Genomic DNA, 27,937 nt, shown 5'->3' with positions numbered 1-27,937 from the left:
AAGTTTTAAATAAAAGCAAGGACAAATCTTTAATAAGATTTTCACAGCAAGGCGTTTCCAAGCTATATTTTCAGATGCCTTGGATGGGCTGTATTTAACAGTGACATTTTATTGCTCATGAAATTAGAGGGCTAGAAGAAAATTATAATCCATCTCTGCCAGTGAAAATAAAAAATGCCTTTGACAGGGTTATGAAAGATGACTGCATAGTCTGTCCTAAATTGAAAGGCTAGCCTATATGGGAACCTTGAAATGTAACTCTAGATCTCCCACCGTTTGCATCCTCTCCCTTGTGGAGAAACTTCAGACTGTCATCACTAGGAGAATTTATCTATCATCCTGTAAAACCACGCCTTACCCACGCCCTATTTTTTTTAGTCAGCGCAAGGCGCTCTGGGAAAGGGAGTCCATTCTGATCTTTTTCTTCGTAAATAGACATGTAACCTTTCAGAGGTGCCGACTACAACCCCCAGCATCCGGGGGAACTTTTATCTTACAGGGAGAAAAAAGTTTACATAAAAGAAGCGGCATGCTCTGGTTGTAAACGTGATTCCTCTAATGCCGCTGGTTTTGAAACGAGCTGTCTATGAATGAACGGTGGTGAGTTTGGGGATATTTGCCTATTAAATAATTGCACATTGAATATTGAATTGCATGCTTGTTTTTGTCATTAGGAAAACCGTAAGCACCCAACTTTTTGCGAACAATCGCGATCCTCTCTATCGCTTCCCCAATTCCTTACAAGGAAGTATTTGCCGAATGCTGTTTCCTTTCAATCCGTTCTGTTTCACAGCTTATGCGCGCCCTTCTCTGCTTGCCAGAAACCAGGGGGAAACGTGAGATGTAGTGGCTACAATACTGCAGATGAAGGCAGAGGTGATGAAGGCAGATTAATTATTTCTCTGTATGTAGTGTAGTACAAGGAAGAAGACGAACTATTAAGTTATCTCGGATTTATTCATTTCACTGTGCTCCCGGTGATCGACCCAGATTGGAAATGGCAACATTATTCTGGGACTTGTATATTTGCCTTCATTCATTTGTTCATTTCTACTTAACATGACTAGCCTTTAAACAGGGTGAATTGCATCCACAGGCAACTTTTGTGGTTCTCGAAGCACTGCCTCTGACTTGTTCCTATAATTTATCCCATTTCCCTACCTATTTATTATAACTTCTTAATTGCAAACAGGAATTCCAACTCTTATGGATGAAGCTGAACTGATCCCTGATTATTTAATAACTAGAAATTAAAATATAAGCATCTTGCTGAACCCAGTCAAGCTCCCTCACTGTTAAACCTTCAATTAATAAACTTTAGTTTGTTGTGAAATAACACTTCCTGGGAGCTTTCAAACCATCTTTAAATGCAACAAATTGCAGAAGTGAAATAAAAGTTTGCTGTAAGCCTGATTCCAGACTGATTTTAGCAAAGTTGGTGATAAAAATGGCAAGGTAATTCATTGCTCTTGTAGGAATTTTTACATGTGGCACTTACAGTGTATAAGTACTTAGGATGGTATTCCCAGAAGATTTCTATAAACGAATGGCTTTTTTCTAGCCCCTTTGTTAAGTTTTTAGATAGGCCCCTTCTTCCACCACTTTAAATTCTGTGGTGTTAATTCTAATCCACTTTATCTACCCAAAGAAGGTATATTTCATCCCAGCACAGGTGTCAAGGAACCCCAGTGATTCCACCATTCACAAGCCAAGGGCTTTGAATTGCTATGATTGGCACAGCAGGGCAAGGGGCAGTCAGGAAGACAAGGCTGGCCATCCAAATTCTGCAAGGAAAGGACAGTGCAGGAGAGCAGGGCTAAGATAGGTACTGATTCTTGGTAATATAAAAACAATTATTAAAACAAGTCACAAGTCATGAAACTGTCTAATTGGCTAATTTTGGAAGGGATTTAGGAAGATCCTGAACTAGACTAGACTGGATAGCCATTGGCCTAATCCAGACACAGTGGGTTTTTATATATTTATGCAATCTTTCAAGACAAGCAAGCCTACATTTGCTGTAGTGTTGGAGCTATACCAAGCTGGCATGGCACATATACAGTAGACATTTTATACTCCAGACTGGTTCAAAGAATGCTCAAGAATCTATTTTCACTCCCTCGTCCTAAAAATTAACATTAAAAAGAAAAATGGACAGATACCTGTACTTTTCATTATTTTAAAAAGTATGTCTTGTGTTTATATCCCGCCTTATCTTATGCAAGCACAGCAGGCATACATGGGGGCTCCCCTCATTTCATCCTATAGCAAAGGTTAGCAGAAGGAATTGCTGGTTCAAAATAATTCGGTTAGATCTTTAGTCAAGTGCAAACTGAAATCTGAATCTGCTTGGATCCAGTCTGGTCCCTAGATAGCTTCCAATTAACAAAAGTTATTTTACTGAAAGAACATAACAGTGTCAAGCTTTATTGGGTTAAAAAGTTCAATCAATATGATACATCCCTGTAAAAAATGAATTGGCTCTAGGCTTCTTTATTTGTTAAGAAACAACACTTTTTTAAAAAAGTCCCCAAATGTTAAAGCCTTTTCTCGGGATTTGATTATAAAAGATTCACCTATTTTTATGTCAAATATGTATTTCCATTCTGAGCAGGAGAAAAATTAGTCAATCAGTACAAAAGTGCCATGTTTTTACTTTGGACTGAATTACATGTCATAACGGAATGTTAGCTGAATGCAACTCATTTGGGGGTTCTCTTTTTTTTAGCAAATTGCATGACTAAGCAGTTATTTCTCAACTCAATTTGAATTAGATTTCATCATTCACAGTTTGATACTGGCTCCATAGAACAACATTTTGTCCAATTATATGAGTTTATGCTGAGTGAAGGCTGTAAGGCACAATGAGCTTCAGACAGTGATGCTTGTCCCCCAAGTAGAAGTGGGCCTTCGCCTCAATTCTGTATCCACTCTATCCATCTGTTGCCCTCAAGAACAATGGAAGATGTCTCCCATTGTCAGTATTAACAGGAGGTTTTCATTCATGGAAGGAATACCATTTTGTTTTGTTTTTATTTTACCTCAGAAAGCTCGTTGCTTCACTCTGTCTTACAGCATATCACAGCACAGACGTGTGAAAGTGTTTTCTTCCTCCTTGGGGAATAGAGTAAAGAGTGTCATAAGCCTGATATCTGCTCTCTTGCCATTAAATGAAGTTGATGGATCAGCTATTTTCTTTTTCCCTTTCAAAGTGAGAACAGAAGATGGCAGACCCTGACAGCACCATCATAAACACCACCATTAACCAGGTGAAGTATTAATTACAACAATGCTTTACATGCACTGTTTGAAAGGTTTCTGAGGCTATGCTTTTTGTGTGGGGTAAGTTTTGCTGCTCAGTTTCTGCAAATCATGAAGGAAGCTCTTTCATTTTGCCTAATATTGGGCCGGGTCTCCAAAACAACATTATACGGTCCCAAGCACCTTGTTTCTTTCCTTGATACCACCACCCTTTCAAAATAGGGGGATTTGCTTGACAGTGGTCACATAAGATGCTAATCTATGTTCAACTAAAATGTGGTTTGTAGAATTAACTCAATTATTTTAAGGTTAGGCAATTGCAATACACCTCACTGAAGTAACATGAGTAACAAACATGTCAGTGTACTTTGTGTGACTTTGCAACCAGGATTGGCACTTTGGATACTGGAAGAAAGTGCAAAGCAAGGTCGATATACCCACTTACTCTGTCTTTAGAAGCAAGAAGGCTGCATGGTTATGGGAAGCACCTTCTAAGAGACGCTTTTCAAAAAGCTTCAACAAAATGAAACACCCTTTTGGAAAATTTGCATAGGCTACTGGATTCACAAGAACTACACTGCTCAAGAAAATAAAGGGAACACTTAAACAACACAATGTAACTCCAAGTCAATCACACTTCTGTGAAATCAAACTGTCCACTTAGGTAGCAACACTGATTGACAATCAGTTTCACATGCTGTTGTACAAATGGAATAGACAACAAGTGGAAAGCATAGGCAGTTAGCAAGACATCCCCAATAAAGGAATGGTTCTGCAGGTGGTGACCACAGACCACTTCTCAGTTCCTATGCTTTCTAGCTGATGGTTTGGTCACTTTTGAATGCTGGCGGTGCTTTCACTCTAGTGGTAGCATGAGACGGAGTCTACAACCCACACAAGTGGCTCAGGTAGTGCAGCTCATCCAGGATGGCACATCAATGTGAGCTGTCACAAGAAGGTTTGCTGTGTCAGCGTAGTGTCCAGAGCATGAAGGCGCTACTCAGGAGACATGGAGGAGGCCGTAGGAGGACAACAACAACCCAACATCAGGACCGCTACCTCCGTCTTTGTGCAAGGAGGGACAGGAGGAGCACTGCCAGAGCCCTGCAAAACGACCTCCAGCGGGCCACAAATGTGCATGTGGCTGCTCAAACGGTCAGAAACAGACTCCATGAGGGTGGTATGAGGGCCCGACGTCCACAGGTGGGGGTTGTGCTTACAGCCCAACACCGTGCAGGATATTTGGCATTTGCCAGAGAACACCAAGATTAGCACATTCGTCACTGGCACCCTGTGCTCTTCACAGATGAAAGCAGGTTCACACTGAGCACATGTGACAGACGTGACGGGGTCAGGAGACGCTGTGGAGAACATTCTGCTGCCTGCAACATCCTCCAGCATGACCGGTTTGGTGTGGGGTGGCATTTCTGTAGGGGGCCGCACAGCCCTCCATGTGCTCGCCAGAGGTAGCCTGACTACCAAGATGAGATCCTCAGACCCCTTGTGAGACCATATGCTTGTGCGGTTGGCCCTGGGTTCCTCCTAATGCAAGACAGTGCTAAACCTCATGTGGCTGGAGTGTGTCAGCAGTTCCTGCAAGACGAAGGCATTGATGCTATGGACTGGCCTGCCCATTCCCCAGACCTGAATCCAATTGAGCACATCTGGGACATCATATCTCGCTCCATCCACCAATGCCACGTTGCACCACAGACTGTCCACGAGTTGGGGGATGCTTTAGTCCAAGTGTGGGAGGAGATCCCTCAGGAGACCATCCGCCACCTCATCAGGAGCATGCCCAGCGTTGTAGGGAGGTCATACAGGCACGTGGAGGCCACACACACTACTGAGCCTCATTTTGACTTGTTTTAAGGACATTACATCAAAGTTGGATCAGCCTGTAGTGTTTTTTTCCACTTTAATTTTGAGTGTAACTCCAAATCCAGACCTCCGTGGGTTGCTAAATTTGATTTCCATTGATAATTTTTGTGTGATTTTGTTGTCAGCACATTCAACTATGTAATGAACAAAGTATTTAATAAGAATATTTCATTCATTCAGATCTAGGATGTCTTATTTTTGTGTTCCCTTTATTTTTTTGAGCAGTGTATAAAACTAACTCATTCAGGTTAAGTTTGTAAGTCCTCATATTGTATAATCAAAGGGACTTGGAGCACAGCAAGCACACTACCAAACTTATCAGATGAGCAGAAAGTATTGGAGATAGGTAATATCTCAAACCAGATCCTATGCTATTAAGGGCTTGATTAATAATAAGCAGCATTTTGAATTTTAACCAACAATTAGCACACCCATACTTGCCTGAACCACTGAACTCTGGATTGGTATTCTGGATAGTTTTTGAATAGGCTTCTACAGCAGCCCCATGTAGAGCACATAGCAATAGTTCATTCATGAGGTGACTTAAGACTCAAGTGTCCATCTAAAGCTCTCCTTGATCCAAGAACTGGCCCAACTGGTACACTAGATCAGTGGTCCCCAACCACCGGGCCCCGGACCGGTTCCGGTCCATGGATCATTTTTTACTAGGCCGCCTATTTTGCTTGGGCACCGCCATCTTGTTTCGACGGTGGTTGAGAAAGTGCTTCCGGGTGAGCTTGTCGGTCGTCGAAAGTGGCGTTTGGGTGCTGAAGGAATCCTCGCGCCTTAGTTTCGTCGAGGGGGGGGCGGCTTCGAACAAAGAGCCGTCCCGATGGTGTTACTCAGGAGGAGATTAAGAAAGAGCCCGAAAAGGTACAAAGGAGGAGTTGAAGGTGAGAAGCGGGGGACGGCTGGCTGGCCGATCGCTCGGCTTGCCTTGCCTTGGTCGTGCGTGCTGATGCCGGTACCGGTCCGTGGAACATTTTGTACATTTTTACCGGGCCGTGGTACTAAAAAGGTTGGGGGCCACTGCACTAGATAAATCAGAGAGTCCACGGTCACCCCCCTCACTAATCTCAAATGGGAAATGTTTCTCCTTATTGGAGGCAACTCAGGTTTTTGAAGGCTAACTTTGATGTCTCGGAAAGTTCCCAGTGCTGCCCTTTGCTTGGAAATCAAATCTATTTCAGCACAAATGCAAGTCTGGCTAGGAAAGAGCACTTATTGGCTTAAACTGACATTCTGTTATGAAGGCTAATCTCCCCTGATTCTTCTAGATAATATACTCAACTGGGAAGGAGATCTTAGAGGCAAACTACACAACTGTGGATCTATCTATTTTAGCTTTGTAACCTTTGGGTTTTAAAAGAGAATTGCTAATGGATATTGATTTACAGAGAGAGAATGCTAAGGGCTGTTTTTGCTTTGAGAAGGGAAATCTATGAGTAAGTATATATAACTTTGATACGGCAAAACATCATAAGAGACTTTAGCTCTTGTTAATGCTCTACTTTCAGTCTCACTGGAATGAATATAATTGATGTATCCCTTTGTAGAGAGGTTTTGTCTTGTCATTCAGTCACCATTAAGGCTCCAGGTGGGTTACATATATGTTGTAACTTATTCTCTGTGCAGCTTTTAATGTCATTTTTAAAATTGCCAATTTAATCTCATTTTAAAATTATTTTATGATTTCTCCCTGGGAGTTGTTAATTGTTATCATAAATTTACCAATTGTTACAAATTGATTGTGAGTTGGATGATGTATTCCTTGGTAGTTTTTTGTGTTCAGGCCATGTCGATATATTGGTTTTATATAGAATTTAAAGCTTAATTTCAGAAATATTTTAGAATGGATCTATATACTTTTTAAATAGTTACATTAACTAGTTTTGAGCAATATGCCTTTGAACTAAAAAGGGAAATGTTCAGTACCATGGGCAAAAGTATATGTGTGAACCAGCTACCCTCTAAAGCACAGGTGGACAATTAATTTTCCCAAGGGCCGCTGAGACTGTTTGGATAGCCAAAGCAATAAGGCTGTGAAAGTGCATAGGCATGCACACGCACAGATACATATTTTTTTGAAAAAAAAAAGCAGTCACTTTCAAAATAAAAGCAATCCATACAGGCTGGGCAGGGACAGCCAAAGGATGTGACATGGAGGCTGTAAAATGCCCAGGTCTATTCTAAAGCTTTTAAGTCTCTCTTCTGGATCTCTTGGAAGCATCACGCTGACCATTGCTGGTCATTTATTCATGCATTAATTAGGGAGTGGCGCTCCAGCTCCTTCCAATTTTTTCTTTATGCATTTTTTTTCTTTTGTCCTTTCCTCTGGCCAATTAAGGATATCCTTAAGACACTTCACATGATGAGTTGGCAGCCAATTTAAAAAAAGTGTGTATGGGCCAAGTCTTACAATGAAAAGGAATATTTATGGTGGTTGACAGAGGCTGTGGACTCTCATTGCGTTCATGTAAGACTGCCTTAAACATTATTATGGGAATCATGTATGAGATGATGACCGCTGGTTGATTACAGTCCCTTCCTTGATGGCTGATTTCTTTGTCATTCCTTTCCTTGGCAGTGTGCAAGGTCAGGTCCAGGCTTCTAGGCTGGAATCACTTCTGCATACTATGTAGTACCGTATATACTCGAGTATAAGTTGACCCGAATATAAGCCAAGGCACCTAATTTTACTACAAAAAACTGGGAAAACTTGTTGACTCGAGTATAAGCCTAGGGTGGGAAATGCAGCAGCTACTGGTAAATTTCAAAAATAAAAATTGATACCAATAAAAACTTTTACTAGGACAGTTGAGAATAAGTTTGATGTTCACAATTTCCTCTTTGAAAGAGACTAGTAAATAGGGAACAAGAAGATGAAGAAAAAGAAGTGTGTTTTTTCACACTTTTCACACTGCAGTGAACAAAAATGGCATCATAGGAACAGGCTTATTCTCAGTCCAAAGGTTTTTTTGTGATTTCTTCCCTGATTTAAGGGAAATTTGGGAAACGATCTCACTATCATGAAAGGTTTAATTGATTCACTAACCCAAAGAAGATGATGATGATAGTGGGAGGCAGGAGTCACTCTCTCCTTGCAAGAAAAAGCAAGAGCCGTTCTTATGAACTCTCTCTCTCTCTCTCCCGTAATACAGTCAAGCCCTTTCCAGCACGCGCGATCTGCAGCCGCAGCTTTGTACCTTGCAAATGCAAAATCCCGGGGTTTTGCATTTGCAAGGTCAAAGCGGCGGGGAGGATCGCGCATGCTGGAAAGGGCTTGACTGTATTACGGGAGAGAGAGAGAGATCTAAGAACGGCTCTTGCTTTTTCTTGCAAGGGAGAGAGTGACTCCTGCCTCCCACTGTCATCAACATCTTCTTCTTTGGGTTAGTGAATCAATTAATTTGGGAAATGATCTCACTATCATGAAAGTCAGTGTTCTCTGCCCGTGGGGCGTTTGAAGAAAACGCCCGCGGCATATCCACGCGCGTGTAAGGGGAATCAGAAATCCCGCGTTCAACGCCTAGCACGGCAGAAGAGAAAACGCAGCTGTGAGCAAATACAGGGAAAACCTGATTGATCAGAAGGAAGGAGGCAAAAGAGGAAGGGGTGATGGTGGACGGAGGTCCCACTGGTATTTGTGAAAGACTTGGTCGGCAGCGCTTAAAGTCAACGTCCTGGCTCCCACCCACCCAAAGCCACGAAGTCCCCCAATTGTGCAGCCCAGAATCGCCTCCCTCAGGGGGCAGCAACGACGCCCGGTGTTTCCCGAGACAAGAAGCTCCACCGTGCAATGAAAGCGCCCTGGCTCTAGGCTCGCGGGCCCTGAAGCAGGGACAGCTCCGGAAGGAAGAGAAGACAGAAAGAGAAAGTGCATCGGCTGGTGAGATTTTATTTTAATTATTTGGAACTTAAGCTCACTCTAGAAGAAGAAGAAATCTGTAAGATTTTTGACAGAACTCGATAAGGTGGATTTAGTGGCGATTTTTTTTTAGAGCTGTCAAAATGAGGCTTGGCTTTTTACCTTTTTTTTTTCTTTCCAATGAACTTTTATTGTGATCAGTAATGGTAACCAGACTGGTTTTCCTTTTATATTTATCCATTTTCTTTGGTCTGACTGTTTATATTTTTAATAGAGGCTCCCTTTAGTAATCTTTTTTTTCTTTTTGTATAATTATTATTATTTTTATTGGGCTTTTCTTTTTTTTTTTTTGGGGAAGAAGGGGAGTGGAGCAGAGAAACTTTGTAACTTTGTAACACTGCCAACTAGAGGCTTGAAGAAATTTTATTTGAAGCTGTGAGAACTGTGAGAAACTTTTTCCCAAGGACACGGAGTTGATAAGATAGAGGGAAGAAATCTGAAAAACATTTCCACAGGTGTCCCTTGGGGTTTCTACAATCAACTGAATATGTGAAGTCTGGCTTCAAGCTTGCCATAATAAGAGCCTTGGACGTTTAAATAAAATGCAGTGTGCTTTTTGTTTTATTGGTTGCTAGCTTTTACCCCTCCTCCTCAACCCCATAGCATTTTGTAATAATCTTACATATTCGCTCATCATTATTACTATTTTTTATTTATTTCTTTTCTAAAGGGAAAGCCTCAAAATATTTTTTTTCCTTTCTCCTTTTTTTTTCCTTGGGGGAATTCTTGTTTTTCCACTTATATATATATTTCCTTTTATGGCTATGTTTTATTGTTTGGAGACCTCGCAATTGGATTAGGGTGTGAAGAACCTGAAGAATTTTTCTTTTTTCCTTTATTATTATTATTATTATTTTTTAATATTACTGGGTTTTACTCTTTTTTTTTTTTTCTTGTTTGACTATCGTAACTGAGGATTAAGGTTTAGAAGAACCTGAAGAAATCTCTTTTTCTTTTTGAAACCTTTTTCTTTTTGAATTTTGGGCTTTTTTTTTTTTACTGGTTATTCTTTTTCTTTTTTTACGTTTTTCCTTTCCCTAATTGGATTACAATTACCACTCTGCTAACTGGATTAAAGAGTGGGAAGATTCTGAATTATTCAAATGAGTAAGAAAATTCTACCTTCTGGCACCTCAACTTCTGCTCCTGCCTCACCATCAATTGGAGGACGACTTTCAATAATGGCGAAGCAAGATAAAGCACAAACAGACTTAACGACGGTTATACAAGGAATTCAAGAACTCAAAATGAGTACAGGGAGCATTGAACAAAAAATTGAGAGCATCCAACAAATGATGGTGAAATATGATGAGAGACTACAAAGAATGGAAGAGAAGGATAACCAAAGAGATGAGAAATTGCAAAAAATGGAAGAGAAAGACAACCAAAGAGATGAGAAAATTGGAAATATTGATGACAGAGTAACCGTGCTTGAACAAAGTAAGAATGAGATGTTGAAGTTGGAGATGGACAGATCAGAATATTATCTCAGATTTCAAAATATAGAGGAAGAAAAAGGACAAGATCTTGCTGCAGTAATGATAGAAATCTTGGCTGAAGCACTGGGAATAACAGATGAAAAGATGATGGATGGAATAGATGAGATATACCGAGTTTTACAAGATATGCGTCGAGGAATAAGTTACCAAGAGAAGTTCATATCAGATTTACTAAAAAATCTATTAAAACACAGATATTACAAGTGGCAAGAGAGAAGACATTTATGGTGGATTGACATTTGAAATGAGACACAGGGAACTGTCTCTGAGAAAATGCCAACCCTGAGAGAACTCAGGTAGCAGTATTTATTGAGAAAAACACAAGCAAAAATACAGTCTGCATATTCAGAAAACAATGACCTCAACAGGAGATTACTTCACCAGCATGAGAACACACAATCTTGGAAAGTCCCAGATGTTACCTTGCTAGGATGAGATCATACAGCCACAGAAAGTCTCATGGGAAAGTTTGGAAAGTCCCATGAGAAAGCACAACTGTGTACCTTGAACTTTCACCCATTTTCCTGTTCCTTCTAAACTTGCAGAATCAAAACAGGATGAGGCACTCTGAGCAAAGATACTCCTACCCCCACCAAGAATGCCCACATCTCCCTAGACTTACTGCTAGTATTCAAAGGCCTTACAGAAAATGATAAAATGATTAATAAAATATATTACCACATTCCCTCCTTTTTTATTTATTCAAAGATAGGGGGTGTTTAGTGGCATAGTACACAGTTCCCTCATGACCTGATCCCACACGCCGGAAGACTGAGGTACACATTTGTAATAGATTAGGAATACATTGAATAAAACAACATAATAAGATACATATAGCAATAACAATAACAACCCCTTGCAATAAGGAGCGAAACCATGATCCATCAGGAAGCCAGGACCACAGACTGTCCCAGAATGATGCATTAAACCCATCGGCTCCAGATTGATGCTGAGCAATACGATCTTCCATGTCCTGAACAGTTTTTGTAATGTTTGGCTCATAATTATGTATAAAAACACAACAATGCGAATGAATTAAAGCACAAACTCCTCCTTGGGCAGCTAACATAATATCTAAAGCATATCGATTTTGCAAAGTAACTGTACGAATTTCAGACATTTCTACATTAATCATCTTAATATTCTTTATAGTATCATTAAACATAGCAACAGTAAAATTATTTAAAATATGAATATCCCTATAGTTCATAGCAATTCCCAAAGGCGGGATAAGACCTCGAGAAATTTGTGTCCATAGATTACCTCCCATGGTTAGACCTAATCCAATTCCCGACGATTTGGATCCGAACCTCAGAGGTAATGTATCTAACTTATAGATAACCGGAATGACAAACCCCAAAGTACATGTCCCTGACCAATTTGCAGGGATTTGTCGATATGCCCACAGTCCGCATAAAAACCAAAACCCTTCCAGCTGTACATAACCTTGTTGACTTGCCGCTTGCATCAGCTGTTTCATGTCTAGATATTGATACTGGCCAAATCGTCAGACTCATTTTTCCCATTTACCCAAGTTATGTTGTTCTCTGAACCATTTGTCCACTTAATAGTGTAATTGCAGACACTATGATTCCCCAAGAATTGCGAGTTTGTAATGTTTTGGAAACATAAATGTGTCTTCACCTTGACCGTGAAGTTAATGGCATATGAAATGTTGTGCTTTCCGGTCTGCAAAGTAGACCGATTAAATGGAACTCCATGTAGAGTCAGTCCTTCTCCCACTCTCCCAGGAAGGTGCATACACAACCAACAATTGGTGATGTTCAAGTTTTTGGCAGTTGTGCGCAAATCTTTAATGTAATTATTATCTGTCCACAAATCATCGCCCAAATCTCCGGCACGCTGAACATGCTGTCGCTGCTCTCTCCGCACCCGAGCAGCCCAGGACAGATTAGGCAGAATCAGCAGGATCAGGAACCACAGATGCGCCATCCTGCTCCTCCGAAACTTCCTTCACAGGTGCCTGCGAATGATCAGGTCGAACGCACCGACCAGGAACCCAACGAATTTGACCAAGATGTTCAACTGCTGCATAACCACGTCCCCACGTTATCAGCTCAGCAGGAACCCATGCTGGATCCGGAAGAAACCGCACCAACACCCGAGGCCTCACCGCATCTGTAGAAGGAGAAGAAAAATGCCTGCTGGCCGCGCCGCAAGGGGGTTACCAGACAAATTTAAAAAATTTAAAGTATACAAAGCTAGATTTAATTGATCTTGAATCGCGGAAGCCCCAGGAGCTTCCCTCCTTTTTATTTAATTTAGTCAACATGGTCTTGAGCGTGGAATTATGACGTTCTACAATAGCTTGCCCAGTAGAATTGTATGGAATCCCAAATTTATGTTCCACGGACCATTGTTTGCAAAACTGATCAAAACCGGTGCTCCGATAAGCCGCACCATTATCAGTTTTTAAAGTTTTAGGTGTACCAGCAACTGAAAAAGTCTTAATGCAATGATTGATGACATGTTTAACCATCTCACCTCTTTGAGGGTAGCCATTAAAAATCCTGAGTAAGTATCCACAGTTACATGTATATATTTCCAGGCGCAAATGGCGGATATTGGGTAACATCCATTTGCCAAATCATTGAAGGTCTCAACCCTCTGGGGTTAACTCCCATAGGGATATTCGTGCCCTGCTTTGAACAAGTTGGACATTGTTGAATTATGGCAGCAGCTTCTGTAGTAGTAAGTTTAAATTGCTGTGCCAATGCTTTAGCGTTTTGATGAAAATAACTATGACTGTCCCATGGCTGGACAGTGAGGACTGAAGTTACAGCACTGTCAGCTTTGGCATTACCTTGTGATAAAATTCCAGGCAAATTACTATGACTACGAATGTGAGCAACAAAACACACATTCACACGCTGCTCCAAACATCCTTGTAACAGCAAAAGCAATCTTAAAATATCAGGTGATATTCCAGGAGACAAATAAGAACCTGCTACAAAGGGTAACAAATTATACACATACAATGAATCCACTATTAAATTAAAATCCTGATTGTGAAAATTTTGAAAAGCCAAAACTACAGCAGCAAGTTCTGCCTGCTGGGCAGACTTCTGCTCTGAAGTCACTTTTGTATGCCAAATTCCAGATTTATCTTTCCAAACACAAGCACCAAAAACTTTCCCTCCATCAGTAAAAACTGTAGGAGCATCTGATATGCCCAATGGTATCCTTTCTTACATTTTGGGCACACTGATTTAGGATGAACACCCTGTCCCATTGATCTCTTATTTTGCTGACTTTTACCTCCTCCAGGAGCCCGACATTGCGCTTTAAAATGTCCAGGCTTCCCACAATTGAAACAATTCCCCTTTTGAGCATGTCCTGTTTGTAAAGCCAGAGCTAAAGTTTCCATGTTAAAAGACTGACTTCCAACCTTCCTACATGCATTAATCAAATCCATGATTTCTAGCTCTCCACTTGCTACAAGTGGATTTAAAATCTTTCTGCAATCTGTGTTAGCTTGTTCTACTGCTAACTTAAAAAGCAACTCTTTCTGGGCGAATTGATTATCAATTTGTCTTTCAATAGCCAATTTCAATCTGCTAATGAAATTTTCATAGGGTTCATTGTTCCCTTGTTTGATGTTAGTAAAGGTCTTCTCACCACCTTCGCCGTCAGGGAGAGACCCTATGGCTTGAAAAATTATTTGTGGGAGAAGAATGAACCCTTCCTCAGGCATACCATCTCTCTGTTGTTCCACTGTTGTAAAATTACCAGCTCCGTAAAGCTGATCTGGGGTAACATTTGCTGTTCCCTCTGGACTGCCAGCTGTCTCCATTTCTGATCTAACACCAAATATTGAGCTGGAGTTAAAATCATATTCAACAGAGCTTTCCAGTCAGCCGGAATCATTTTATTTCCATAACCAACTGCTTCTAACAATGCCTGAGTATATGGCGATCTAACACCATATTCTTTTGCTGCTTGCTTAACTTCCCTCAAAATCCTGAGAGGTAAAGGCTTCCACTCCCGCTGCGGATTTAATGCAGCGTCCATGACAATTTCCACTGGATTAAGTTGAACTTACTCCAAACTCCACCAAATCATCTCCTGATAATTCCCTCTATTCTTTGCTTCTTGAATAGCTGCAGTAACTGCATCCACCTGAACCCTTAAAGGTAAACTCTTATCTTCTGACAAAGTATTTCTAGCGCCGGACAGTCCCCCAGATTTATCTGGAGGTGCCGTCGGCGGCAACAAACGCATCGCATGGTAAAGCGGCAAACCTTCTTCGGGGGTGATAGGAGCGGTTGTTCATAAGTAGCTAACGCATCCATAATCACCCTCCAGGTTAACAAAATTGAAGAAGGGGCACGAGGTTCCTCGTGCAAAAATTTCCCTATCTTTTCCAGGACTCTACTTTAATACTACCTCCCTCCGGATATGACTTAATATTTTTCCAAACATACTGTAGTAAGTCCTCAATTTCTTTCTTTCCTACAGCACAACCCCTACTGCCAATTCCAAACCCAAAACTATTCCCAATGATCCCTCTCAATTCCCTGATGTGCTCTTTCTGAGCCTTCGAGAGATCTCCCCCATACTCACGAAAAGAATCTATCTTCGTCCAGCGAAGAAGATGAGGGCCAGTCGACGTCCGCGACGATGAGTATAGGATGCGGAAACGTATAGCCTTCCAGCTATCACGTCGGGGTCACCATTTATGGTGGATTGACATTTGAAATGAGACACAGGGAACTGTCTCTGAGAAAATGCCAACCCTGAGAGAACTCAGGTAGCAGTATTTATTGAGAAAAACACAAGCAAAAATACAGTCTGCATATTCAGAAAACAATGACCTCAACAGGAGATTACTTCACCAGCATGAGAACACACAATCTTGGAAAGTCCCAGATGTTACCTTGCTAGGATGAGATCATACAGCCACAGAAAGTCTCATGGGAAAGTTTGGAAAGTCCCATGAGAAAGCACAACTGTGTACCTTGAACTTTCACCCATTTTCCTGTTCCTTCTAAACTTGCAGAATCAAAACAGGATGAGGCACTCTGAGCAAAGATACTCCTACCCCCACCAAGAATGCCCACATCTCCCTAGACTTACTGCTAGTATTCAAAGGCCTTACAGAAAATGATAAAATGATTAATAAAATATATTACCACAACACTGAAATATAAAGATAAAGAGATTTTGGTTTTAAAACAAGTTCCCAGAAAAGTTAGAGAGATGAGAAGAGAATATCGATTTCTGACTAAAATATTACTGGAAAAGGAGGTGAACTACAGATGGTTGATTCCAGAAGGATTAATGGTTACATGGAAAGACCAGAGATACAAAATTGACTCAATTGACGAAGCAGAAGCGTTTTACAATGAATTTCTTAAAAGAAGAGAAACAGAGATAGAAAAAGAGATCACCCCAACCGAATTTCAAGAAATGGGAAAAGAAGAAGGTGCAGTAGGTGGACAAGCGGAGACTAAAGAACAACGTGAAGTAAGATCAACGAGAGCGGTTAGACCTAAATATAAATCATAATCATGGAGGGGGAAAATTGATTTCTTTGAATATAAATGGACTGAATTCAGCTATTAAAAGAAGGAAAACTTTTCATAAAATAGAGAAATTAAAATTTGACATAGTTTGTTTTACAAGAAGTACATATTAAAAAACAACATCAACAATTATTGGTTCGACCGAAGATAGGGAAAATGTTTACTTCTTTGACACATTGTAAGAAAAGAGGCGTGGTTTTGTATATTAAAGAAACCATTCCAGCAAAATTGATCTATAAGGATGAAGAAGGAAGAGTACTAATGGTTGAAATAGTGGATAATAATACAAAAATACTCTTGGTTGCAATCTATGCCCGAATGATAAACAAAAAGGATTTTACAAAAATTACATATGAAAATAATTGAATTGGACTATGCTAACTTATTTATAATGGGAGATTTTAATGGAATTGTAGACAATGAACTGGACTATTCAGCAAAAACAGTACGACAAAATAGGAGGACCCTCCCTAAAACTTTTTTCGAAATGATAGAAGAACTAAATTTAAAAGATATATGGAGGGAAAGAAATACTAAGATTCAACAATACACTTTTTATTCGAATAGATATCTATCATGGTCCAGAATAGATATGATTTGGACGTCAACAGAATTATTATCTAATATTCAAGAAATAAATATTGAAACAAGTACATGGGCAGACCATAATCCATTGACAATTAAATGGAAAGGACAAAAAAGAAGATCTAGATGGACATTAAATAATACTATTTTAAAGGAAAAAGATTTTATACAATGGATGGAAAAAGAACTGGCCTTCTTCTTTAATGAGAACAGAAAAGAAGATACTTCATTACAGAATGTTTGGGACACAATGAAGGCTTATGCAAGAGGATTGATAATGGATTATACAAAGAAAAAGAATATTAGAAAGAGGCAAATGATTAAAAGTTTAGAAGAGGATTATAAAAATTGGAAAAAGAATTACAGAGAACACCGAGAAAAAAAGATATTAAACTTAAAATGGACATAATTAAACATAAAATGGACCAAACAGAGAAAGAAGAATTGGCCCAAAAATTAGAAGCGCTAAACAGAACTACTTTGAAGATGCAAATAGGCCAGGTAGATGGTTAGCATATAAATTGAGAAAAGAGAAAGAATCCAAGAAAATACTACAATTAATGGATGAACAAGGTCAAGTCTGTTATGGTAATAAGGAGAAAAAGAGAATTATTCGAGACTTTTATGCACAATTATATAAGCAGGAGGATCTTGATGAGGGAAAATTAAACAGTACCTACAAAATGCCAACTTACCTAAGATACCGGATGAAACTGGGAAAATGTTAGAAAATCCTATAACAATGATGGAATTAACTGAAGCACTTAATAGGCAGAATAACGGGAAAGCACCAGGACCAGATGGTTTCCGGCAGAATTTATAAAACACTACAAGAATCGTTGAGTATCTCATTGTTAGAAATTATGAATGAAGTTATGATAAACAAGAAAATGCCTAAAACATGGTCAGAAGCTTATATTACGCTCATTCCAAAAGAAGGGCTGACCCACTACAAATTAAGAACTATAGACCCATTTCCTTATTAAATGCAGACTATAAAATCTTTGCTTCAATTTTGGCAGAAAGGCTTAAAAATACTTAAACAATTTTATTCATCCTGATCAAAATGGATTTTTACCAAAGAGACAAATTAAAGACAACATGAGAATAATTCTGGATACTTTGGAATATTATGAGGCACATCCTGAAAAACAAATGGCTTTGATATTCTTAGATGCCCAAAAGCATTTGATAACGTGAATTGGAAATTTATGTTATTATTACTGGAACAGATGGGTTTTGCTAGAAAATTTATCCAAGCAATAGAAACCATATATTGTAAGCAGACAGCCAAAGTGATGATAGATGGAGAATTTACAGATTCTATTAATATTAAAAAGGCACAAGACAAGGATGTCCATTATCCCCTCTGCTATTTGTATTGACTTTGGAAGTGTTAAACAGAAATATTAGAGAGGACACAAACATAAAAGGAATGAAAGTTAAAAAGGAGGAATTTAAGTTGCAAGCCTTTGCAGACGACTTGGTCTTTATTTTGGAAGACCCTTTAGAGACAGCTTTAAAATTACTGGAAAAGATAGAGACATATGGTGAGATGGCTGGCTTGAGAATAAATAAAGAGAAAACAAAGATTTTGACAAAAACATGTTATTGAGACAAAGAGAAGAGTTGGCAGACCTATTGAAAATTCAAGTTACGAATAAAGTTAAATACTTGGGGATAATTTTGACTTCAAGATGTATTACATTGAAAGAGAATAACTATATCAAACTTAAACAGCAGATAGCATCCGACTTGAAAAAGTGGGAAAATTTACAATTGTCTTTGATAGGTAGAATTTCAACAATTAAAATGAATATTCTACCTAGAATTTTATATTTGTTTCAAACAATACCAATCAAGCTAAGTAAGGACTATTTTGAAGAATTAAATAAAATTGTGTTGAAATACATATGGCAAGGTAAGAAAGCGAGAATAAAATTAAAACTTTTACAGGATGCCAGAATTAGATGAGGATTTGGCCTTCCTAACTGGGAGTTGTATTATCAAGCTGCAAACTTAATGTGGGCTAAAGAATGGATAACATTAAGAAAGACTAGATTATTGATATTGGAAGGACATGACCTATTGTTGGGTTGGCATGCTTTTTGTGGTATAAAGGAACTAAATCCCAGGGCTATTTTAGAAGGCACTATATACGGGAATCGTTATGGTTGAATTGGGAGAAAATTAAAAACAATGTTATTTGAAAATTCCAGTTTGGTTATCAACTATCGAAGCTTTTTCTTATCCTATAGTTTATAAGAAGGAACAAACAGTTAGATATGGGGAAATATTGGATGAAAAGGGTGAACTTAAAACGATGCAAAAGTTAGAAGAACAAGATATAAAGATGAGTTGGTTTTCATATGCGCAAATACACTCAAGGTATCTTAAAGATTCTAAAACAGAAGGATTTTATGATAAATTGACTGATTTAGATAGGATTTTGACAGGTTCTGATGAAAAGGTGATTAAAAAATTATATAGTCATTTGTTGGAAATTAAACGAGGAAGAACAAGTTAAAAGAAACAATGATTGCTTGGGAAAAAACTTTGGATATGGGATTGATTTGGAGAAATGGCAAAAATTGTGGTCTCAAAATTATAAAATGACAATGTCAGTAGCATATAAAGAAAACTTGTATAAGATGTTTTACAGGTGGCATTTTCCTCCGACAAGAATAGCAAGAATGTTCAAGAACAAATCTGAAAAATGCTGGAAATGTCATCAGACTCCTGGCTCATATTACCACATGTGGTGGACTTGTGAGGACGCAAAAAAATATTGGACTAAAATTCGCATGTGGTTGGAAAAAATGACAAAGGAACATATAGATTTGAAACCAGAGATTTTTTACTGGGAATCTTACCTGATACATTTAATAAAAATTTAAAGTATTTGATTGTAAATGTATTAACAGCGGCTAGGATTGTATTTGCTAAAAACTGGAAAAGTGAGAAAATACCATTGGAGGAAGAAATTATTAAGAAAATATTGAACTGTGCTGAAATGAGTAGATTGACATTTGAAATTAGAGAACAAGAAGATAAACAATTTTATGAAATTTGGGATCTTTTTTACCATTGGTTAGATAATGCAACATAATAATAGAATACTTAGAAACTTAGGAAATAATGATTATATATATTTTCTTTTTTCTTTTTTCTTGGCTTTGATAATATTTTTAGAATATTTCATTACGATAGACTTGGTATGATTTTATGATTCGTAATAAGATAAGTTAAATAAACTATAGTTATCTCATTTAAGTATGAATTATTAAAATCAGTTAAATGATTGTTTAATAACAATATTAGGATATACAATTGTTGATTGATAATATGAGTTACTATGTAAAATAACTATTATGAAGGTTATGAAATAGATGCACAAAAAGGAGTGATAAACCAACCGATGCACTGTCTGTAAATATATGAAGAAGAATAATGATGTTTTTATGTCATGTCTTATGTTGTTTGTGTTTTTGTTTGTTGTTAAAATCAATAAAAAAACCTTTTTACAAAAAAAAAAAAAGTCAACGTCCTGGCTCCCACCCACCCAAAGCCACTAAGTCCCCCAATTGTGCAGCCCAGAATCGCCCTCCCCTCAGGGGGCAGCAATGACGCCCGGTGTTTCCCGAGACAAGAAGCTCCACCGTGCAATGAAAGCGCCCTGGCTCTAGGCTCGCGGGCTCAGAAAACAACGCGAGCCGAGGTCGCCCGGCTCCGCTCAGCTTCGTTTCCTCAGCCCCAGCTGCTTTCAGTCTGCTCGGGAGGAGGGGGAGGAGGTGGCGGCTCGCATTGTTTTCTAGGCTCGCGGGCTCAGAAAACAACGTGAGCCGAGGTCGCTTCGGCTCCGCTCAACCGTTTCCTCAGCCCCAGCTGCTTTCAGTCCACTCGGGAGGAGGGGGAGGAGGTGGTGGCGGCGGCTCGCGTTGTTTTCTGAGCTCGGCTCGCGGGCTCAGAAAACAACGCAACCAGGTCGCCCGGCTCCGCTCAGCTTTGTTTCCTCAGCCCCAGCTGCTTTCAGTCCGCTCGGGAGGAGGAGGAGGAAACGAAGCTGAGCGGAGCAACACCTCGGCTCGCGTTGTTTTCTGAGCCCGCGAGCCTAGAGCCTAGAGCTCAGAAACAACGCGAGCTGCCGCCACCACCTCCTCCCCCTCCCGAGCGGACTGAAAGCAGCTGGGGCTGAGGAAACGAAGCTGAGCGGAGCCGAGCGACCTCGGCTCGCGTTGTTTTCTGAGCCCGCGAGCCTAGAGCCAGGGCACTTTCATTGCACGGCGGAGCTTCTTGTCTCGGGAAACACTGGGCGTCCTTGCTGCTCCCTGAGGGGTGGGCGATTCTGGGCTGCGCGATTGGGGACTTCGTGGCTTTGGCTGGGTGGGTGGGTGGGAGCGAGGATGGACAGAGTCCGTGAAGTGGGGCTTGCCTGCCCTTGCTGGCTGCCTCTGCTTCCTTAGGGGCGGGGAACGGGGCTCATCTGGACCAAGGTTGAGTCTCCCCCTCAGTTTCCGAAGGATCTTCCGTCGCTTTTGCCTTCTCCCTACATCTTCCCTCTGTTAAAATTCCCCCCCCACACACACACACTTATTTTCGGGCAGATAGATTTCGTGTCTGAGCATTCTCACATGGCGGTGGGTCTTTCCCCCCCCCCCTAAAAACAGTTAAAAAAAGAAAAAACATATCCTCATGCAAGAACTTTTCTGCTTCCGATTACCCCCATGCTTAAAAGTTGCAAAGGAAACACGGAAGCAGGGAAGCGACTGCTCAGCTCCGGAGCTCCACACCATTTTTTTTTCAGAGGGGAATCTCACTTGAGTATAAGCCGAGGGGTTTTTTTTTTCAGCACAAAAATTGTGCTGAAAAACTCGGCTTATACTCGAGTATATACGGTAATTATGCTGTAAATATAGGTTCAGAGGTTTTTTAAAAAAAATAATTAGCTTTCTGAGTACAATGCTAGTTCACAATGAGAGATGATGTAGTTTGATGATGACAAAGGCATGACAGAGAGAATGTACAAGGTCCTTTCCTTTCCGTCTCTTTAAGTCAATGTTCTTGAACATCTCCAGAAAGATCCAAAGGATGCATTGGTTATTGCTGTGACAACAAGGACCATTTTCAATTTGGAGAGAGAGCATGAAATCTTCTTGACAAAGGGCAAAGAGGAATATGTGAAACATCAGCAAGCAAATGAGAATATCCCCTTGGAGCAGGGAACAGCTTTCCCTTTCATTCAGGTAAAAAGAAATGGAGGGGGCGGGATTTCTTTTAGCAACACATTTGTATGATGTGCACATTTTAAGTTTTAAAGAGTGTCCTCATCCAGTACTCATGTACTAAATTAAAATATAGAGTAATGCTGATGGGACATTTATAATAGTAATCACAGGGAGTTTTTAGACCAGCAATGATTCTGGCTTGATTGGAACTTTTATATCCATACATATGAAAATAATCAAGTTTTTGACCCGTGTTTGGTTTTTCCCTCTTTTGCCCAATAATTATATATCCATTTTTTCTAAGAAATAAGAACTCCAATTGTTAATTACCTAGGCGTTCTTTTTATGAAGAAGTTACAGAAGGTTTATGGGCATTTTGTAATAGTTGTATATTATTTGTAAACAAAAGTTCAGAGGTATCCACAAGGTATGATTTAAAAAAAAGTTAAATTGGTGATTTGCTCAATTTTTTATGCGGGCTGCACACATGTAACACATAGCAGTAGATGGGTATTTGATCTAACCATTGTGGCTGCAGTCTTGACATTTTTGACCACATTCTGCAAACATTCCCGCATGTATCCATCATCTCTTGCTGTTCAAGCTTTTTCCATCTTCAGAATTCACTCCAGATCATTAATCTGGACATACTGTGTTGAATGTTGAACTTTCAAACAATTACAACTACATTTAAAATGACATTTTTGAAAAGTGTATCCATATATGGACATTAAAAGCTAGCATTCAGAGAAACTTGTAATAATGCATGTCCCAAAGGTGCGTTTTCAAAAAGCAACTGGACTTTCTTTTGTTTTTTTTCCTTGAAGATGTTTTGCTTCTCATCCAAGAAGCTTCTTCATGAATTGGATGAGAAACTTCTTGGTTGAGAAGTGAAACATCTTCAAGGACAAACAAAGAAAATCCAGTTGCCTTTTGAAAAAGCACCTTTGGGATAGCCATGATGTGGATGACTGAGAATCTCCATTTGTCCTTGTTTGTCGCGAAGTCATGTCCGACCCATTGTGATCCCATGGACAACGTTCCTTCAGGCCTTCCTGTCTTCTACCATCCTCCGGAGTCCTTTTAAGCTCACGCCGACTGCTTCAGTGACTCCATCCAGTCACCTCATTCTCTGTCGTCCCCTTCTCCTTTTGCCCTCAATTGTACCCAGCATTAGGCTCTTCTCCAGTGAGTCCTTCCTTCTCATTAGGTGCCCAAAGTATTTTAGTTTCATCTTCAGGATCTGGCCTTCTAAAGAGCATCTCCATAGACATAGAGTAATGCATCTCTGCTTGCTCTTTTCAGGCAGTACAGTTTGTGAACAAGAAACTTCTTGAAAGAGACCCAGAAGAAAAGGGCCTCTTTGATGTCGTTGTTATCTCCAATAACAGTCCAGAGAGTGGAGTGCGAATAATCAATAGCGTGAAACAATATGGTAGGTTGCCTATTTGAGTTCGTCTCCCAAAGATGGGTGACTTTGAATCAGTTATTTTCTTTTAGTCTCACAGGACTGTTGTTGAAAAAAATAGGAGGGGTGCTATGTATGTATCTTGAGCTGCTGTGGTACGCAAACATAATTTTATAACTTCAATATCATCATATGAAGGAAAACACTGGGCTTGAGAATTAATTCTTCTGCCAACTCCATTTTTTTATCAGTTATACACAGCCAAACAGCCCTCCTCTTCTTTCCCTATAAAGTTTCAAATGTGGTCTTGATCCATTTCAATCTCCATTAAGAAAAACCTCTGGAGGAGCCAACTAACCACTTCATAGTTTTTAATAGTTGGATTGCAAGAATGAGATTTCATGATATATCTTCTTACTGCTTCAACTTTTATTTGTATTCCTCCTTATTTGTTCCTGGATTTTAAGGTTTGGAAATCTCCAAGTTTTGCTTTGTCAGTGATGAAGATTCTACTCAATATTTGAAGAGCCACAATGTGAAACTTTTTCTCTCAGCTGACCCAAAAGATGTGTGCAATGCCCTTCAGAGAGGTTTGTCTTTCTTTTCTGTTCCTTCCCTTTTTATCCGAAATATTTATTTTTCTTATATTTTGTGGCCATCTCCCTGATTATGTCCTGAGATGAATATGCCTCCTCCGTTATAGCCTATCGCAAATTCTGCAAGGGCCCTCCTGAGAAAATCCTTCCAAGGATGTTCTTCCAAAATCATACCAACAAGAAACAATATCTCCTCTGTGTCGGCTTTTCAACTTTGACATTCTATTAATTACTTATATATCAGGTTATTTGTAGCATAAACATTGAGGGCATCAAGTAGTGTTAGATGCAATAAACCCCAGTTGGTGTCACTGTTCAGCGGTGCAGGTTTTTCTGAAGTTGATTGCTATCAGGGAAGTAAGTCTACTTTTCATTAAAAGGAATAGGTATTTTCTGTCATGCTCTTCGGGTATTTCAGTAGAACTATTAGAAGCACATTGAAAAACATTGATCTAGTAGTGTATTCTTCTCTAACTTGGTGTCCTGTTTGACCTGCAATCCTCTAGAATTTCCAACCAGTTCAGAATACTGAAAGTTGCATGTCTTGTACAAAGGGAAAAAAATAGATTTTGGTGCCAAGGAAGGCTCTCCTATGTCTCTTCACCTACTTCAGGGGTGTAGGTGGGTTGGATCCGGCCCGTAGTGTGGTCGGACCTGGCCTGTAGTGTGGTCGGATCTGGCCTGTCCTTGAAAATGTAAAGAGGCCGGCCTGCATCGCTTTGGCCCAGTCTACCCAGTGTGAAAGGGAAACATGCCAGCAGTTTGGGGAGTGGCCACGCCCACCCAGTCGGCCATGCCTAGTGAGTGGCATCAACCTGGCCACGCCCACCCAATTGGCCACACCCATCCAGTTGGCCATGCCTGGCTGGCCCCCCAAGGTCAACCACAACTCTGATGTGGTCCTCAATCAAATTGAGTTTGACACCCCTGACCTCCTCTATGGTGCCTCTTAAGAACTTTGATGACAAGAAAAGTTGTCAATCCTAACTTCTGAAGCACGATGATTTGATGGCTTCTCCTGAGGGGTCTCTGCAGCCATAAAGCATTTTTAACCATTTCTGTTGCATGCAAATAAATAATCCACATCATCTTCAGGAAATCAGTAATGATAAGTAATGACTTCTTAAATTGGGATCTGAGCCAAGATGTCTCTTCTGAACAGGCAAGGTAACAAGTCTATTTGTCATGCAGGAGTCTCAGCAGCCCTCATCTTTCAGCAGGAGATACAAGCTCCTAGAACCCAATTGCGAGTTGTCTTTGATGGTGATGCTGTACTCTTTTCGGATGAGACTGACCGTGTCTTTCATGAGAAAGGCCTTGAGGAGGCAGTGGAATATGAGAAAACTATGGAAACTGTACCCATGGGAGAGGTAAGATTGCTACATTCCTAGAAGATACCCCACCTTCTCTCTCTCTATTTCTTCTTGAGATAGACAATGTTTTCAAAGTTCACTATGAGAATCTGACCTTAGCATCATCTAAGCATGTTCTGTCACCAAGCCTGAACCCAAGTATCTTCCCACTGCTGTTACTGATCTTAATGGCTACCTCACTCCAGTTTTCCCATGTCTTCCCACCAGCTTGCCCACCCTGTGGTCTTTCCGGTGTATTCCTGCCATTGCTTCTAATCTTCATGTCAACTCATTCCTTCCATCTTCAACTGTATGTTTTACAACAATTGTAGAAATTGTGTTTTTCATACAATTTAGCAAAGGATGACAAAGGATGAGATATAACTTTAAAAAAATATATAACTTTAAAAAATATAACTTAAAAAAAAATAACTTTTAAAAAATATAACTTTAAAAAATGTAACTTTAAAAAAATCCGGCCCATGGTGTGGTCGGACCTGGCCTGTACTGTGGTTGGATCTGGCCCGTGGGACCGTCCTTGCAAATGTAAGATTAACAGCTGGTTAATCCAAAGTGAGCTGTCTGCATAATACCTCTGCTTTACCTTCACAGGTATATTCAGTTCAAAGGCTAACTGATGATGAATTTGCTTTAATGCATCTATTTATGTCGACAAAGCAGCCCCTCTATATGTTAGTTACATAATGCATTAAAGTTTATGAAAATATGACTGAATTGAGATATGAAAATACCATACATTCTTTCTCCTTCCTGTCACCTTTTCCAGGGCCCCCTGAAAGCCTTTGCTTTGCATCTTGGGAAGATGCGTAAAAAGTTTGGTCAAGAGGACTCTCCCATCCGCATCTATCTGGTGACTGCCCGCAGTGGCCGTGATATGGGCACCCGGGCCATCAAAACCCTTCGGGAATGGGGACTGCCAACTGATGAAGCCTTCTTCATGGCTGGAGCTCCAAAAGGTCCTATCCTCTCCAAGATCCAGCCCCACATCTTTTTTGATGACAATTTTCACAATATCCAAGGCGCTCAAGATGTTGGCATACCCTCTGCATTGGTTCCTTATGGCTGCCAGAAGGGATCATAGGATCACAGTGTTCTATCAGTTAACAATATTTCTAACTAAAGGGATACAAAACAAACTTTTAAATGTACAGTGAGAGCAATGTTTAGAATAAATTACATTTATAGAAAATGGGAAGTGACTTTACCTGATCAGGGTAAAAGTTCTTATTGAAAAAAGGGGGAAATCAATGCTTAAAATGTAGCAAATTAGTTCCTTTCTAATTTTCCATTGATGACATTTGAAGATTCTATGTTATTACAACAAAAGGTCATTCCAAACAAAACACTCTTGACTTCTCTGCTGTTCAGGAACATAGAGAAAAGCTACTTGCATGGGACATACTTCGCTTTCCAAGTGAAACTACTGTAACCGTAAGAATTCCATTCAAACATTTCCGTGAAAAATTCCCACATGGTTGCTCCTGTGACACCAATTTGCTACAGGTCTTATAAAAAATCATCTTTTCTCATTTTAGAGTGTTTTAATCCTTTCACACTGTTTGAACTGGATGCCCCTTTTCCAGGATTCTGTAGTCTTCCAGCTTCCTTCTTTCTATCAGTTTCCAGAAAGTAATCATTTAAGTTTGAGGTTTCTAAAAAAATCCTCTTCAGAATTTCACACTCAACTTTTTAAAATTCTTCCCTTCATGTGAATAGCAGGTAATTTTCAAAGATGTCATGTGAAATTATTTTCAAGGTGTTGCTAAAGACTGAAGTGGCCATTGCTTTGGGTAAAGGGAAACGATGGTCAAGGATCACAGAATAAAATGTCACCAATGTGATGGACATAGATCTCCAGGGGTTGGGGAGAGTTCTTTAGGGAGTTGCGGATGGGTAGTGATGATGGTTTCTGATAAACTAAACCCAAGCCAAGGTTTAAATATTCCCATTTTTCTGTCAATTCAGTAGTTTGCTGCCATAATCCAGTAGCTCAGTCTGGAAACTACTTTTGAAGAGCCCAGTGGTTAGAATGCAGTAATGCATGCTAACTCTGCCCACAGCCAGGAGTTTGATCCTGGCAGGGCTCAAGGTTGACTCAACCTTCCATCCTTCTGAGGTCGGTAAAATGAAATACCAGATTGTTGGAGCAATATGCTGACATTGTAAACTGCCCAGAGAATGCTATAAAGCATTATGAGGCAGTATTTAAGTCTGAATGCTAATGCTGTTGCTATTACTCAGAAACAAGCATTTGTGAAAAGTTCAGTAGCTCGCTTCCTGATAACTATTCCAACCATTAAATTCTGATTTTGTAGATGCTGTATTGCAGGGATGTCAAACTCACGACAACACACTGTCACGTGACGTATCACAATTTTTCCCCCTTTGCTAAAATGGGGGTGGGCGTGGCTAGCACGTGGTGCATCTGGTCCGTGGGCCACAAGTTTGACATCCCTGCTGTATTGGCTTCTAGTGGACCTTAGAGTAAAATGTAAAAAGCCCTTCTCTAGCACTCTTTCTCATAATACATCCTATACATGTGCTGTATGTAGGCAAGATGTTTAATTCAAAAGGTTAAATATTGTGAATGAGTATAAATGCTTCCAAATTTCTTTAATAAATAGTTCATGCTAAA

General features: G+C 39.9%; 1 protein-coding gene across 3 annotated transcripts; it reads left to right on the top strand.

Annotated features, from left to right (window-relative positions):
- The first annotated feature begins 380 nt into the window (after positions 1-380).
- On the top strand, positions 381-27,937 carry LOC113412537 (cytosolic 5'-nucleotidase 1A-like). 3 transcript variants are annotated; one of them, XM_087950873.1, is made up of 8 exons: positions 544-600; positions 3,213-3,269; positions 6,660-6,739; positions 21,753-21,943; positions 23,231-23,360; positions 23,801-23,923; positions 25,121-25,299; positions 26,069-27,937. In XM_087950873.1, exons 3-8 carry the CDS (start codon positions 6,670-6,672, stop codon positions 26,381-26,383), a joined length of 1,008 nt encoding a protein of 335 aa, XP_087806999.1. In that variant the 5' UTR covers positions 544-600; positions 3,213-3,269; positions 6,660-6,669; the 3' UTR covers positions 26,384-27,937. The 3 variants fall into 3 exon arrangements, with proteins under 3 accessions (XP_087807000.1, XP_026524036.1, XP_087806999.1); XM_087950874.1 differs by lacking the exon at positions 6,660-6,739 and having other exon boundaries at positions 381-600; positions 21,776-21,943; XM_026668251.2 differs by lacking the exon at positions 6,660-6,739 and having other exon boundaries at positions 403-597; positions 21,776-21,943.

Source organism: Notechis scutatus, chromosome 1 (genome assembly GCF_049901735.1).
Source record: "Notechis scutatus isolate UNSWTSFEM ecotype Mainland chromosome 1, rNotScu1.2, whole genome shotgun sequence".
Taxonomy (NCBI): Eukaryota; Metazoa; Chordata; class Lepidosauria; order Squamata; family Elapidae; genus Notechis; species Notechis scutatus.
The sequence above is the reverse complement of the archived record's forward strand: the minus strand, read 5'-3'. Positions and strand labels throughout refer to the sequence as shown.

What these genes read in the sequence shown, in the direction of transcription:
- LOC113412537 (XM_087950873.1), top strand. Translation starts at nt 6,670, where the DNA reads ATGAATATAATTGATGTATCCCTTTGTAGAGAGGTTTTGTCTTGTCAT. An exon ending in AGTCACCATTAAGGCTCCAG is followed by an intron (nt 6,740 to 21,752) that starts GTGGGTTACATA and finishes CGTCTCTTTAAG; the next exon opens with TCAATGTTCTTGAACATCTC. An exon ending in AAACTGTACCCATGGGAGAG is followed by an intron (nt 25,300 to 26,068) that starts GTAAGATTGCTA and finishes CACCTTTTCCAG; the next exon opens with GGCCCCCTGAAAGCCTTTGC.